The sequence below is a fragment of the Fistularia commersonii genome, chromosome 11 (genome assembly GCF_037954325.1).
Source record: "Fistularia commersonii isolate RoL2024-O1a breed Wild chromosome 11, RoL_Fcom_v1.0, whole genome shotgun sequence".
Lineage (NCBI taxonomy): Eukaryota > Metazoa > Chordata > Actinopteri > Syngnathiformes > Fistulariidae > Fistularia > Fistularia commersonii.
The window spans coordinates 12,558,483-12,572,596 of NC_141294.1; the positions used below are offsets into that span (position 1 = coordinate 12,558,483).

General features: G+C 38.8%; 1 protein-coding gene across 6 annotated transcripts in view; it reads right to left on the reverse strand.

Annotated features, from left to right (window-relative positions):
- LOC147229515 (trinucleotide repeat-containing gene 6A protein-like) overlaps window positions 1-14,114 on the reverse strand; it is a 49,826-nt gene that overhangs the window by 32,417 nt on the left and 3,295 nt on the right. For 5 of the 6 annotated variants that reach the window (XM_086155004.1, XM_086155002.1, XM_086155001.1 and 2 more), the window contains exons 2-4: window positions 7,806-7,897; window positions 582-862; window positions 14-61 (exon numbers count right to left, since the gene is read on the reverse strand). In XM_086155004.1, the coding sequence (XP_086011130.1) occupies window positions 14-59 (46 nt within the window). In that variant the 5' untranslated portion in view covers window positions 60-61; window positions 582-862; window positions 7,806-7,897. Of the gene's footprint in view, window positions 1-13; window positions 62-581; window positions 863-7,805; window positions 7,898-9,717; window positions 9,777-14,114 lie in introns of all 6 variants that reach the window. The other variant, XM_086154999.1, reaches the window with a different exon arrangement.

A 14,114-nucleotide genomic window follows, 5' to 3' on the forward strand; every position in this document is an offset into this window, starting at 1 on the left:
AAGGTATCGTCACCTGTTTGATTAGGGGAATGGCTGACAGAGTCCCGAATGGGGGCCATACCTGGAAAAAAAGAGAGAAAAGATTTAATAAATCTTTAAAAAATATTAATAGTAATAGGGTGTGTAGTACTTGAAAAAAACAGAATAAGTACAAAACACAGGTAAGAATGTGTGGAAATTAAGTTTCAAGGTGATTACAAAGGTACTTGCAAAAGTACTCAATAGATAAAACTATTTACATGGTGACCCTGAGATAGTTACAGCTGATCATTATAATACATACAAATAGAGGACATATGGCAATATTAAGTGATCACAACGCCCAGCGTGTTCTAGACTAAATGTTTATGTGAATATCCTGCTAAAATTTACTCTAGCAACTCGATTTAGTTTTACGAGTTTATTGTTGGTACCGGCAACAAATGCACATAATACATTTATAATGCACTTTTCATCAAGGTGCTGTACAAAAAAAGGACAAAGAGCAAGATAAAATAAAACAAAACAAAAATTCATTCATTTATAAATTTATTAAGTCTTTGCACATCTGCCAAAATTCTCCATATACGTTCATGAATTACCTGTGAGTACAGAACAGAGCTGGGTCTCCTGGCAGGGATGGAGGTCACCCCTAGGCTGGATGAAGGGATTACCTCTGGTTCCCAGGTTGACAAAGTTGAAGCTCAAAGGGATTATCCTTAAGGGTCTGGGGTAAGGTGGCAGGGCTTCTCAGCGTGGACAGTGGGCTGATTGGACGCCCTTGGCATAGCGGAGGCCTTGCTGAATACTGTGTATGTGTGTGTATAGGAGGGGTGATGTGTTTTCAATATAGGACTCTGCCTAGGCTCTGTCTGCTCTGGCCCTGCAGGCAAAGAAACAGAAAAAATGGTGACGAAATATATTCCATTCTCTCCTAATGCTAGCCTTAAAGACATTCAGAGGTTTTGTGAATCACTCAATACATTATCAAGTTTGAAAAATGAGCAGGAGCTCAGATTAAACAGCCACTACAAAAAAAGTTTCCTTCACAAATTATATTTGGACCTTATTAAAATATCTTTACATCATATTTGTGGCTGTATATGAGGGGAAAAAAATTAGAAGAGATTAGCCAAGAATAAGTGGGACACAGAGTACTTAGAGAGCAGACAGGATGACACAGAGGGGCAGTTTTAATTGAAGATAGAGGGGCAAAGGCCAAATAAAGGGCGTAGAATTGTTTGTAGGCTGGGCATTAAGGAGGGAGATACTTATTTATACAGAATGGCAAAGGCAAGAGATGGGGACAGGATGGATATGAACCAGGTCAGGGTGGTTAAGGATAGAGCGGGAAATGTATTAACACATGCCAGGCAGTGAGATTCTTTTGAAAAGTTGATGAATGAGTAAAGGAGTACAAAGAATATAAGAGGTGACTGTTGTGAACCAAAAAGTAGCAGAGATTAGAAAAGGTGAAGTCTTGAGGGGATTGTAGAGGATGAAGAGTGGAAAGGCGGTGGGTTCTGATGATATACCTGTGGAGGTATGTAAATATAAAGGAGACGTGACAATAGTCTTTGACTAGGTGGTTCAACTAGATCTTACAGAGTAAAAGGATGCCTGAGGAATGGAAGAAAAGTGTGCTTGTTTCCAATTTTAACAACAAGGGACACGTGCAAAGTTGTGTAAACTAAGTATTGAGTTGATGAACAAAACAATGAAGTTATGGGTATTAGTGGTAGAAGCTAGAAGAAGGGTTGAGGTGAGCAGCAGTGCGGTTTCACGCCAAGAATGAATGCTACAAATGCCATTGCTTTGAGAATGTTAATAGAGAAATGCAGAGAGCTGCATTGTGTCTTTGTAGATCTAGAAAAATAAAGACTGTGCCAAGAGAGGAACTGGGGTACTGTATGAGAAACTCTGGAGTTGCTGCTAAGTACGAAAGAGTTACCTAAATAAAACAGTGAAATTGCAGGGAGTAGAAAAAAAGGTGGCTTTTCACTCCTGCGGGTAACACAGTCCAGAAAAAAACAGAGTTTTGAAAGTTGAAGAAGTATGTGCAATCAGGAACAAGTGAAGTTAAGTGTCAGGCGTAGCAAGGGGTTTACAAGTATCAGGAATAATGAAAGGAAATGTGTACAGTGATGAGACAGTGGTATGACCAGCAGTGTTGTAATTTTTGAAGTCACATCAGAGTATCTTGAACAAGGACTTAAGTAGGAAAACTGCACTGATGCCTGCACTGATTGCACAGCAGCCATGGTTCAGGACACCAAAGGCTTAAGTAGCATTGTGAAGGGCATAAATCCAGATGTTAGTTACATACTGCTTTCTTCACAAGGAGGCACTTGTTCATCCTTCAATTCCTGCCAGGATATCAGATTTGTGTTCATCTAAACAGGCCTAGGTTTCACACTGACTGTAAATAAATTGTCATTATATGTACTGTATCAGGCTACAAGAGTGTCATTTTGTAACATTTTTAGTTGATGGTGTGCCACAGGATTCATTTTAATGTGAAAAATGTGCTGTGGCTCACAAAGGATAGAAAAACACATCTCTATCAGATACTATGCTCTTTTGCAAACTGTTAATGCTCACTTCCACCATTTACCTATTTTGTCATTTTTTTGCACAAAAGGATAAAGATGAATCAATAAGCCCCCCAAAAACCTGAGATGTTTTAAAACACACCTCTACCACGCCAATAGACATCTGGAACAGACAGCAGCACCAGACCTTGAATAAACTAAGAATTACCAGATTATTGGCGCCTTGCTGCTATCACTTTCTTGGTACTTAAGTGTTTGACACCAAATGGAATGAAAAGTAAAGGGCAAAGGGTGAACTGTACTGACAATACAGAGTAACAAAAGTAACGACTGCTCACTTTGTGTTGTGCTGCTACGTGTTCATTTGAAAACCTTGCATTTATATGTTAAATTCATTGTAAAAATATGATTTTAAAAATCGTTTAATAATGGGGTAAAAAGGGGTAAGTGACCTAACATACCCTTTCATGAAGATGAACCAGGTATATTGCATCCCTGGAACAACAAGCAAAACCAATATGGGACAAGTACAAGGAATCTGGAGAGTAAGAAATAATTAAGAAAAAGATGTGAAAAATACCTTGCACTTTGCAGGAATAAATATGCTCTCAGATCTAGTCTTTCTACAGGATTTCAAATGAAGTTCTCTGAGCCTGCTATAAATGTGGACAATTCTATTTATAAAGCTTTAGTTCAAATATCTACCCCTCTATTCAATAGCAAAGAACAAATGATGCATAATATGAGAAAATGTACATTCTAATTAGTCAAATGCATCAACAGCTTTTGAAGTTACTTTCTTTCAATTTTATTTATTTTTAAAAGTACAGAGTATAAAGTTGAAGAAAGGCAGAACCATGGAGAATAAACTCAAGCTCTGATAACCAAAGGTTCATTACTTCTGGGAATTTCCTACACAAAATACACTGGATTTCTGAAGCTTGTTAACAGACTCCCTTAACTGAAGTCAGGAGGCCAGTATTTAACAGCTCAGACCAGAAAGTATAGAATTTATAGCTGATATTCAAAGGCAGCTTACAAACTCCATGTGAAGCATTTTCAGTGCATGAGCAAAACATTATAGACAAGCAGTGGAGATTTGATTTGTGAAGTTTTCTGACTGCATCTGAGTCTCTGATTAAAAAGCTTGCACTGAATCATACACAACCACTAATCATATGACTGTGTCCCAGAAGATTGAGGCTTAAGGCTCTGAGATACTGTCTACAAACTCAAATAGCTTATGATCTATGCATTTCCACTTCGGCTTTTATTCAAGAATGGTAGCTTTTGCTTGGAACAAGACATCTTGAAACATGCATCACCTCAAACCTCCCCCTTTTGAAAAGGGGCATTGACTTTGCTATCTCTTTGGCAACTTTAAACTAGCTTTCCCAGCGGCTTTGCACTGTGAATTTGTTTTTAGCAATATATACTGCAGTGAAACACTGGTTTTGAACTCTAACTTCTTTAGTTTCTATTGTATGCCAAGGTATTTGTACTTTTTCCTCATACTGCCATCTTAGGTTATTCTACAATTATAGCCAAATTAGTCCTACAAACAAGGCATACAGGTAAGCCTTTAGCCTTTCACATGTTATGACAGCCCTGGTTTCCCACTTCATGTTTACAGATGTTTTAAAGTAAGCAAACTCAAAAGTCACTGAAAAGAGGCTGACATGCATTCGCCGCTGATATGTATCATCACAGCAACAGGAAGGAGGGGCTGGTGCTCATAGCTCTTCATTGAGCCGTAGACGCCACAGTGCTGTCACATTAGTAGTATCTGGAGTGGTTTGAGTATAATTAGCGAAGGAACGATTAATAATAGGCATATGAATTAATCAGGCAGGCCAAACATGATTATATCACAGTTGAGTTTGACAGTGGTGTAGCCCAATAGAATAATGTGCATTTATGTACCTTAACCTATGGTGCCAGAATAATACACATGTAAGGCTTCATGTTTACTTTGGTGTAAATGATGTGACCAGTTAATGTGACAAAGAAATTACATCAGCAAAAAGGAACTGTTGTTTGGCCTTAAATGATATATGTTTGGTTACTTCTTGTGCTATTGAACTGTAAAAAATAAAATAAAATAATCGCAAGGTATTTTTCCCAACACAACTTAAAGCTATAGACTGTAATGTACACTTTTTCACCACAAGTACTTAAGCACTGATTAGAGAAGCCAAGACATTAAGAATGATCCTTGTCAAAACGTATCCTTGCAACTGGATTTAGTTTCTTTTCTGGAAGACGTTTCATTTCTCATCTGATAGGGAGAATAGTGGGGAAAAAAAATGAAAAAAGAAGTATACAAATATCTAAGGAGCTAGAAAAGAGACTATTTTAAATAAGAATAAGGGGATTGAGAAGGTAAAACATGTCTTAGGGGAATGCAGCTACTCGTATTAGAGGAAAAGGATTATGAGGTCAGATATACAAAAGAAAAACCCATCCGGCACTAATGCAGATGAAAGAGACGTACACAATGACAGTGACTTCAGACTTGGAGAGTCCAAATAGCCCTCATACCAAACCCATGAACATGCTTTTGGTTTTGCAATAAGCAAGACCAGGAAAAGGGGTATCTCAAAAGAAAAACTCTAGAATAAAAAAAATACATATACACATAATAAAAGTTAACCATAAAAAATTCTATCGATATCATATAAAATATCCAGCAGCAGAAATGGCAAGTGCCATAAGAACAAACCATTCGTGCATATGAAAAAATGCAAGTACCGTATTTTCCGCACCATAAGGCGCATCGGATTATAAGGCGCAATTTCATTGAATGGCCTATTTTTAAAAAAAACTGTCATATGTAAGGCGCATCACATTATTAGGCATATATAGCAGCCATCTCACTTTGTTCCTTCAGAAAGTCTGATTGGTATTCTTTACTCGGCGCAGGTCATCTTGTCGCTTCCTCCACTTCCGTACCATTTATTTGTTAAAGTTGAATTCTCTCTTTGCTGCTCTATTCTCGCATTTTCATTGTGAAGAGACACACTTACGACGCAGAGTTTAAACTCAAGGCTATCAGTCGCACAGTAGAACACCGGAGTAGAGCAGCAATGAGACTTCAACATTAACGAATCAATGGTATGGAAGTGGAGGAAGCGACAAGATGACCTGCCCCGAGTGAAGAAGGCGGTCCTTCTTGGTACTTTCGTTTTATGAAATGCTTTGAACTTTAAAAAATGGAGTTGGAAATACATTGTTTTCAAAAAAGGCAGCGCATATACCGGTAAGCGCTACCGGTATGTACAGTACCGTATTGCACTAACTTGTTTTGGGAGTGAACAGAGTTATCAGAACGTTGGTTTGTATTCTATTAATAAAGTTTGATTGACTGACTTATCTGACCGTTTAGTTGACATTCCTTTTAGCCCTGCTCCTTTAAGTGGATCCATAACGCAACCCCAGCCACTACTGTAGCTTATATTCTATGCGTCTTATATATGAAAACATTTTTAAAATAGGCAATTCATTGAAGGTGCACATTATAAGCCGGTGCACCTTATAGTGCGGAAATACAGTTAACAAAAAGATTTTATTTATCAACTTGTACGAAGATGAATTTGTAAATTGAAAAGTCCTTCCAGCCCAGATGTTGATTTTTTTTCTTTTAGTGCTAGACGGACCAAATATAATAGATTTGAGGATACAAGATAGAGGTACCTAATCATAAGACTTACTTTATGTCTGCCATGGTAGGTCTGGGTATTTTTGGACCTACTCCACGCTTTTTTTAACTATCGATCCTCTTTATATTGAATTTAAATGATTCATTGTAAGAGGACAAGCTGTCATTTAAGGCAAATTTAGTGGAAAGAAAATAAATCAGTATAAGCCAAAATTGGAAGTGGGTTATCAGAAAACAATAACATGAACATAACATGAATCTTTAAATTGTGAACTATAACTGTGGCTCACTAAAATACAGTTAACCATGACAGAAGAATTTGAAAATACCAATCTACAACAACAGCAGTGAACAATGGATGACTCTGTGTACAAATGGCCGTACTAGTTCAGAGTCTTGTACTGAGATAATTTGAGCTGTGCCATGATGAAATTCAACACATACAGAAACATGACAATAACATCAATATGACATAATAACTAGGCCTGGGATGTAAATTTTGATAAATTCATGACCAAAAAATAACCTGTTACAAAAATTTAACACAATTAACACAGAACAGCACATAATTTAGAATGTTCCAGGTGAAAGGATTACACTGATGTTCGGTGTGATTGTATGATGGACAAGATAGAAGACACAAAACCAATTGAAGTTAAAATTTAAGAAAATACATTTTTAGACGGAAGTATAAACAAAAACATTGTTCTTTAGGCTTTAATAAGGGAAGGAGTTAGCAAATCACCAGAGCCCGTTCACCCTCTGTTCCATAAAATATATTGGGGCTCGCACGCGCGTCAGTAACATTAACTTTGGTGTAAGCTGGCAGGTGTTTATTGCTACAATCCTTGCATATGCAGTATAGGATAAAATAAATAAATAAAACAAAATAAGGACAACTCTGTAACAAAGTATCAAGCTTTTCGTTGCAAAGGATAGGCACAGGGACTTCATATACAATTCAAGTATTTCTGATTCTGATTATCGTCTTGAAAACCAATCAGTACTAAGGTTGATTAAAATACCAGAATATATATTTTGAACAGCACTAAAAGTTTAACTGAGGATCAAAATTTAGATTGAGTTGTGCAATCACTCTATACTTTTTTCCTCTTTAGAATGGCAATGAATTGTTGCACCATGCATTGAAAATTTGCTCGAGCTGTCTTTTGCCACTGTAAAAGAAATGTTCTTTCTGGTCCAAATATGTACCCATACGTGTGTTGCTGTTCGTGAAAGAGGACTGCTGATGAGATATGAAGCATTACCAGTAATAAATATGCATGCTGCCAACTGAATAGGGAACAAGATACTCTTGAGTCCTTACAATCGTAAATCTGACTCCAAAAGAGAGGTGCCTCACCACACACCACTGATGGGGGAGGTTTGTACAGACAAGAGTCTAAGGAAACTGTAATGGCAATTCACACGGAGAACTCCACTTCAGTGCATGCCAGTACACACCTTTCTGTGATTAGGGCAGGCTTTAAAATACACAAAAGACCATAGAAACAAGAAAGGAGATTAAGCTGTAAATGTTAACCATGCCTCCTGTTTTGACATAAACTCAATCAATAGTTTTTTTTATGAATTTTAATGACAGCATATTTTCTGACCTTTTTTTTAGCCCTGGATCTTCTTATCTCCTCCAAACACACTCCTTTACTCTCTCTCATTAATCCAGTTTGTTCTTCTTTGGGATTGTTCCCTGTGGAGGACAATAAGACAGAATATTTCACTGTAACTGCTACTACAATCGTAGCTTAATTCAACAATGACAATCAGTAGTATTGCAGTCCGGAACTGTCATAACAAAAGATGTATATCGGATGCTGCAAATCATTTAAAATTGATGAAAATTCTCCAAGTGGTCAAAAATAAAATTAAACATAATTAGGATGGATAAAATTGTGTCTGTGCAAGGAAAATCAGGACTTCCATATGTTTAGACAGGAAAAGTTGTGTTGCTGTTCTGCTTTTTGCAGATGTGGGTATGTGACAACCAGAACAGCAACTTTAAGCGGAGAGGAGAAACCCAAGATAGAGGTTATGTAACAGATATGTTCTGCTTTACTTATAATTCTATTTTCCTCCAAAAACTGGATAACATACCACTAAATAGTTTCAGATTAGTGTTTAATCACAGTGTGCAGATTTATTAACAAATGTTGAATTAAGCTACACTGGGCCATGTGGGTTACCATTACGCCTGTTTTAGAAAGCAACAGGCTGTGTTCTAATCTGTTAATTGGATTATAATGTAGCATTTACCTTGGCCAACACAAAGATTTTAAAATGAATCAATATGTTGAATGGATTACCATGGGTTTCACAGATCTTCAAATATTAGGCAAGAGTTTAACATTATAATACATTTTGCAACCACACGTTTTTAAGATAAAAATCTTGATCTGAAAGTCTTTGATACCCTTAAGAAGCCTTGCACGAAATAATTGTAAGATCAATACTATAAACCATTTACATGACATAGAAACTGTTTTCAGTTACTGTAAATACACACAACATAAAATACAACAAAAGTAGGAAAAATTAATACTTAAATCTGATGTAAAATTGGCATTATTACACCCCCACCCCATCCTTTCCTTGTTATTTTGCACACATGAATTTTAAACACTTCACACATCTGCATTTTCTTGGAAAAAGCTGTAAGTCTTGGTTTTTCCTACACAATAATATGACCACACTTTTATATAAAAAGCAGTTGATTTGAACAAGAACAGAAATGTGAGCTAAAGATGTTTCAAAATCCCATTTTGATTTCTTGTTGAAAACCAGAAAAATAAACAATTTTTTAAGACTGTGGCATGGTTTTTGGCTAATAATGGCTAGGACTCTCAATTTTCGCCTTTTTTTAGACAGGCATGTTCACCATCTCCCCTCTATTTTTGTTCATTTCTTCACAGTTAATGTTTCATCTGGGTAAAACCAAAGCTCCTTTTGGTAATTGTTTTAAGTAGAATGGCCATGAATAAAATGTAAGCTAAAATATATCTGAAACTTAATCACCAGCTGGTGTTTTTACCTTTGGCTAGTGCAAAACTGCTTTAATTACTACAATTTACAAACTTTTGAGTGCACTAATATGTTAGCTATGGGTGTGGTTGTGCATTCAAGACTGAAAAACAAAAGCAATAAAGCAATCACTTCAAAACAAGAGTCAAAATCTGGAATTTAAACAACAAAGACAAAAATTTTGTTTGTCCAGAAATTTAATGGGGTAAATTTTACAATTTTTAATGAGGAATATAATGGCTTAGATTGTAAGCAGGCATTACAACTCAAAAAAAAAAAATTATAGTGCTGGCTGATTCAATACTGCTGCTTTACTATTATGAATTTCTTACAAAATGACAGTTTTTTTTTAAATGCTTCTAACTTCATGAACAAATAATTAATAACCCAAAATGATATTTTTTTAACGCTTCTAACTTCATGAAAGAATAATTAATAACCCAAAGTTAGTGCAACAGCCCCATAGCAAACATGTGTTTACAGAATCACTACCTGCAAGTTGGGTACTGTTGGCTAGCTGCCATATAACAGTCTGAAGGCAGTTCAAGAAGCTGCAGGAACAACAGAGGAAGAAAGAGATGAGGGAGAGGCACTTGAAAAAAATGTCCTATCGAGCTGTATCTGCCTCAAGGGAGTTAAGAATAATAAATTAAAAAAACAAAAGTTGATCAAGACATTGATCCCAGTGGTGGGAACATCAGCAATTTCCTCAGTCAGCTCAGCAAAAAACCTATTTCATTATCAAATGTCACGCTCAAGCAAAACATACCATTTTTGACCCTTTCCAAACTATAAAGTTTGTGAGAACTTACATTTAATTTCACATTAGTTTTTAATACAATGAAGTTTTTAGGATAAAAAAAAGGTTTACATTATACGGCTGTCATTCTTAACTATCCTGCTGAAGAAAAATCCAAACATCTATCAAACTTAGTTACATCAATCCGATAAAATTCCTATCATCACAAGAACTGTTGCGACTTCGCCTGACGGTTCATACCAGCAGCAGGACAGCTTTGAATAGAACCAACTGGGCAGTCTTTGAAGATCAGGACCTGGAGGTGTTCACAGAAAGCGTGCTGTGCTACATTAAGACCTGCATTGACACCAAGGAGGACAGCTGCATGTGTACTGAGGGACTGTGCAGACCAGTTGGCTGAAGTCTTACAAAGACTTTCAACCAGTCCCTGGCACAGTCCACATTTTCACTCTCCCTAAGGTCCTCCACTGTAATCCCCCTGCCAAAGAACCCCACATTTCCAGCCTCAACGACGACTGACCAGTTGACTGACCATCTACTCCCTATACACACACACACGACTGCACAGCAATACCAGCAACATTGTTGGGGGGGGGGGGGGGGGTCTGCGTACAGGTACAACACTTGTTACAATAATGCAGTGTCAACAACCAGCTCCTCAACACCTCAAAAACCAAGAAACACATAATGGACTTTACAAGGAAGAAAACCAGCATTCCACCATTAGTCATCAGCAGGGACCACGTGGAGAGGGTAGCAGACTTCTGCTTCCTTAGAGTGGATATGGAGGGGGGCCTGACTTAGAGGATGAACACCTCAGAAGTATTGAAATACGCACGGTAGAGACTACTTTGTGAGAATATTTAGGAAGAACAACATGATACGAAGACAAAAACTGTCCTTCTACCAGGGCACCATCAAGAGCACACGAACATACCACATGTGCCTATAGTACACCAGCTGCCCAGTGGCTCAGGGGAAAGCACTCCAGAGGGTTAAAGTAACGGCCCAGAAGATTGCTGGCTGCCCTTGCACTGCACTGGAAGACCTACACGGTTCCCGTTGCCTAAAAAAAGCCAAGAATATGATAAGCACACTTCCCTTCCTGGTCATTGGAACTGTGGCCATCAGGTGATGGCCCAGGTCAAAAAGAACTAGGGCAAAAAGATTCAAACATAGCTTCTATCCACTTGCAAAACCTACACTAAACTCCACAAAGAACTGACTATGTTAGGGATTGTGTAACCCCTTAGACTTACACTCATCCATCCATCATCTGCTGGTAATCTTGCACTCAGGGTCACGGGGGATACTGGAGCCCATCCCAGCTGTAATCAGGCAAGCAGCACGGTGCACCCTGGACTGGTCACCAGTCAATCACAGGGCCAAATATACAGACAAACAATCATTAAGTCGCTCATTCGGGCCAATTTTTCCCTACTTTCTTCCAATTAACCTGCTCTGTGTTTTTGGACTGGGGAAGGAAACCGGAGACACAGGGAGAACATGCAAACTACACACAGAAAGGTCCCCTTGTTGGAATCAAACCAGGGTCCTTCATGCTGTGAAGCCAAAGTGCTAACCACTGCAACCCAGACTTACACACTGTTTTTATTGATGTATTCAAATTAATTTATTTTCATTGTAGACTTTGAGTTATTTACTATCCATTTTGTTTTTAAGCTGTGGATTGGAACTTCACTGTATATGTGAAAATGACAAAGATTTGCTTTTGTCTTTAGCAGAGAAGCAGGTTTGACAGAACATACTTCACAATTTGCCTCTTAAGAGGCATAAATGCTACTCCTACACTATTTGAGGCACATATTTGAAGGACGTGGGTAAAAAATCCAAACAGCATTTTTTGCACTGTAGATCGATTGGATTATCTAATTTTATCAAAGGTTTAAATTAGAGAAATCAGGTTCAAATGCTATGAATTTTGGGGTGGAGGAGGAGATGTAGTCATGTTGGTCTTTAATGTGGCAAACAGGTTTTTGAGATATGAAAAACTACCTTCTCTGGTAGTCTGGTGCAAAGCAAGCTAATGAATTGAGCGATACAGAAATGAATTGCCTCCCTCACAGACGGCATTGGCTCTGGAACCAAGCTCCTAGAGAGGGGATAGGCTTTCTTCTATCCTGGAGTCACTCAGGTTGAAAGAAGTTGGGCGAGTGTAGGGATGCTCACAAATCCCAGGCAGTGGGCTGTGTGATAGTTTTCCCCAATGAACAAGGGGGCTTCTGCTTTACAAGTATGTGGAGAGGAAAGAAGATCTTATTTTAAGCCTATGTGCCAAAAAGTCCCTCAGAGTAAAAAATGAATAAAAAACCTTCCTGGAGTCACTGACAGGTGTTTTGGATGGGACACCACCTGTGGCTCCTTGTCCTGCTAAGACTTGAATGCTCAAGTGGGTAATGACAGTGATGAAACTGGAGGAAGATGACTGGGAGGTCGTGGAACAGCAGACCATTTATTCATCCACATGAGGATTGGAGAGAGTTCATGGGAATATGCTCTTCCTGTCAAAGTCTGCATCTTCGACTTGGAGAAAGTGCATGACCATATACCATGGGCTGACTTGGGAGGGTATACAGTCCTAGGGTTGTGACAAACAAGCCATCCAGTCTCTGAAATGTTGCCAATAACACACATTTCATCAAGCTGCTGGATGGAGCAGTTATTCAAGATCTTTATAGAGAGTATTTCTGGGCACAGCTGTTGGGAGTAGAGTATTTAGCACTGGGACCTCAGGATGACTTCTCTGCTTTTTTCAGATGTGTTTCTGTTGGCCTCTTCACCTGACCTCCAATGTGCAGCCAACTGCAAAGCAGATTGGGATAAGAGTCCTCGCAGCCAAGTTCGCTCCACAGGGTTGACAGGCATAGTCTTAAAAGAAAGGGTGAGGCACATGGACTGCCGAGAAGGTCAGATAAGAGTTGCTGCTCCTTCATGTCCATAAATTTTATGAACAGAATTTTTGACAGAGGGCAGCCCTAGCATTTACCTCCCAGGAATAAATCTGACTTACTACCTGGCATACAGACCAAGCTCTGACACTAATCGTATAGGGACCAAGCAGTGTATGATGCCCAATGCTCCTGGAGAACCCCCTAAAAGACTCCCTAGGTTACACGGTCAAATACCTCAAATAGACTTTACCAGGAAGGCCGAAGAGTGTAATCCAACTTGAGAGGGAACACACTGCCCCATTTTAAAGGGGATGACCAATTCAGATGCAACATCATTATATGTTCTCTCTATACACCAATGAGGGCACCTCCAACCACCCCTCCATAAAGCTGTTGAAGTTTGCCAATGATACCACGGCCCTTGGCCTTATCAAGAACAATGATGAGACAACATATAGGGACACAACATAACAGCATCGGACACAGTGTCGCAGCTGGCAGCATGGTGTACAATTAACAACCTGCAGCTCAACACCTAACAAAACGGTGGTGTCGGTCATGGACTTAGGTAAACACTCACCCTCTCACATCATTTACAAATCTGCCGTACAGGTGGTGTACGGCAGATTATATTTTCTCAAAAGGCGACAGTAAGCCTTATATATGGATCAAATTTGAGCCGCAAGAGGTCGCGCAACTACGGGAAGTAGCCGCTGACTCAATTTTCTCCTGTAGAAGAAGTGGCGCGCAGTGCATGCTGGGATATATGTCTGCCTGAAGCGTGCAATTCTTTGTTAAGACCCCAAAATGGCTCCTTTCAAGAGACACGCTTACGACGCAGAGTTTAAACTCAAGGCGATCAGTCGCACAGTAGAACACTGGAATAGAGCAGCAATGAGAGAATTCAACATTAACAAATCAATGGTATGGAAGTGGAGGAAGCAACAAGATGACCTGCCCCGAGTAAAGAAGGCGGTCCTTCTTGGTGCTTTCGTTTTATGATTTTTGAACTCTGACAAATGGAGTTGGAAAAACATTGTTTTCAACTAGGGGGGTACAAATACCAGTAGGAGCTACCGGTATGTACGATACCATATTGTGAATGCACTCACTTGGTTTGAGAGTGAACAGAGTTGTCAGAACGTTGGTTTGTATTCTATTAATAAAGTTTGACTGACTGACTTATCTGACCGTTTTGTTGACATTCCCTTTAGCGC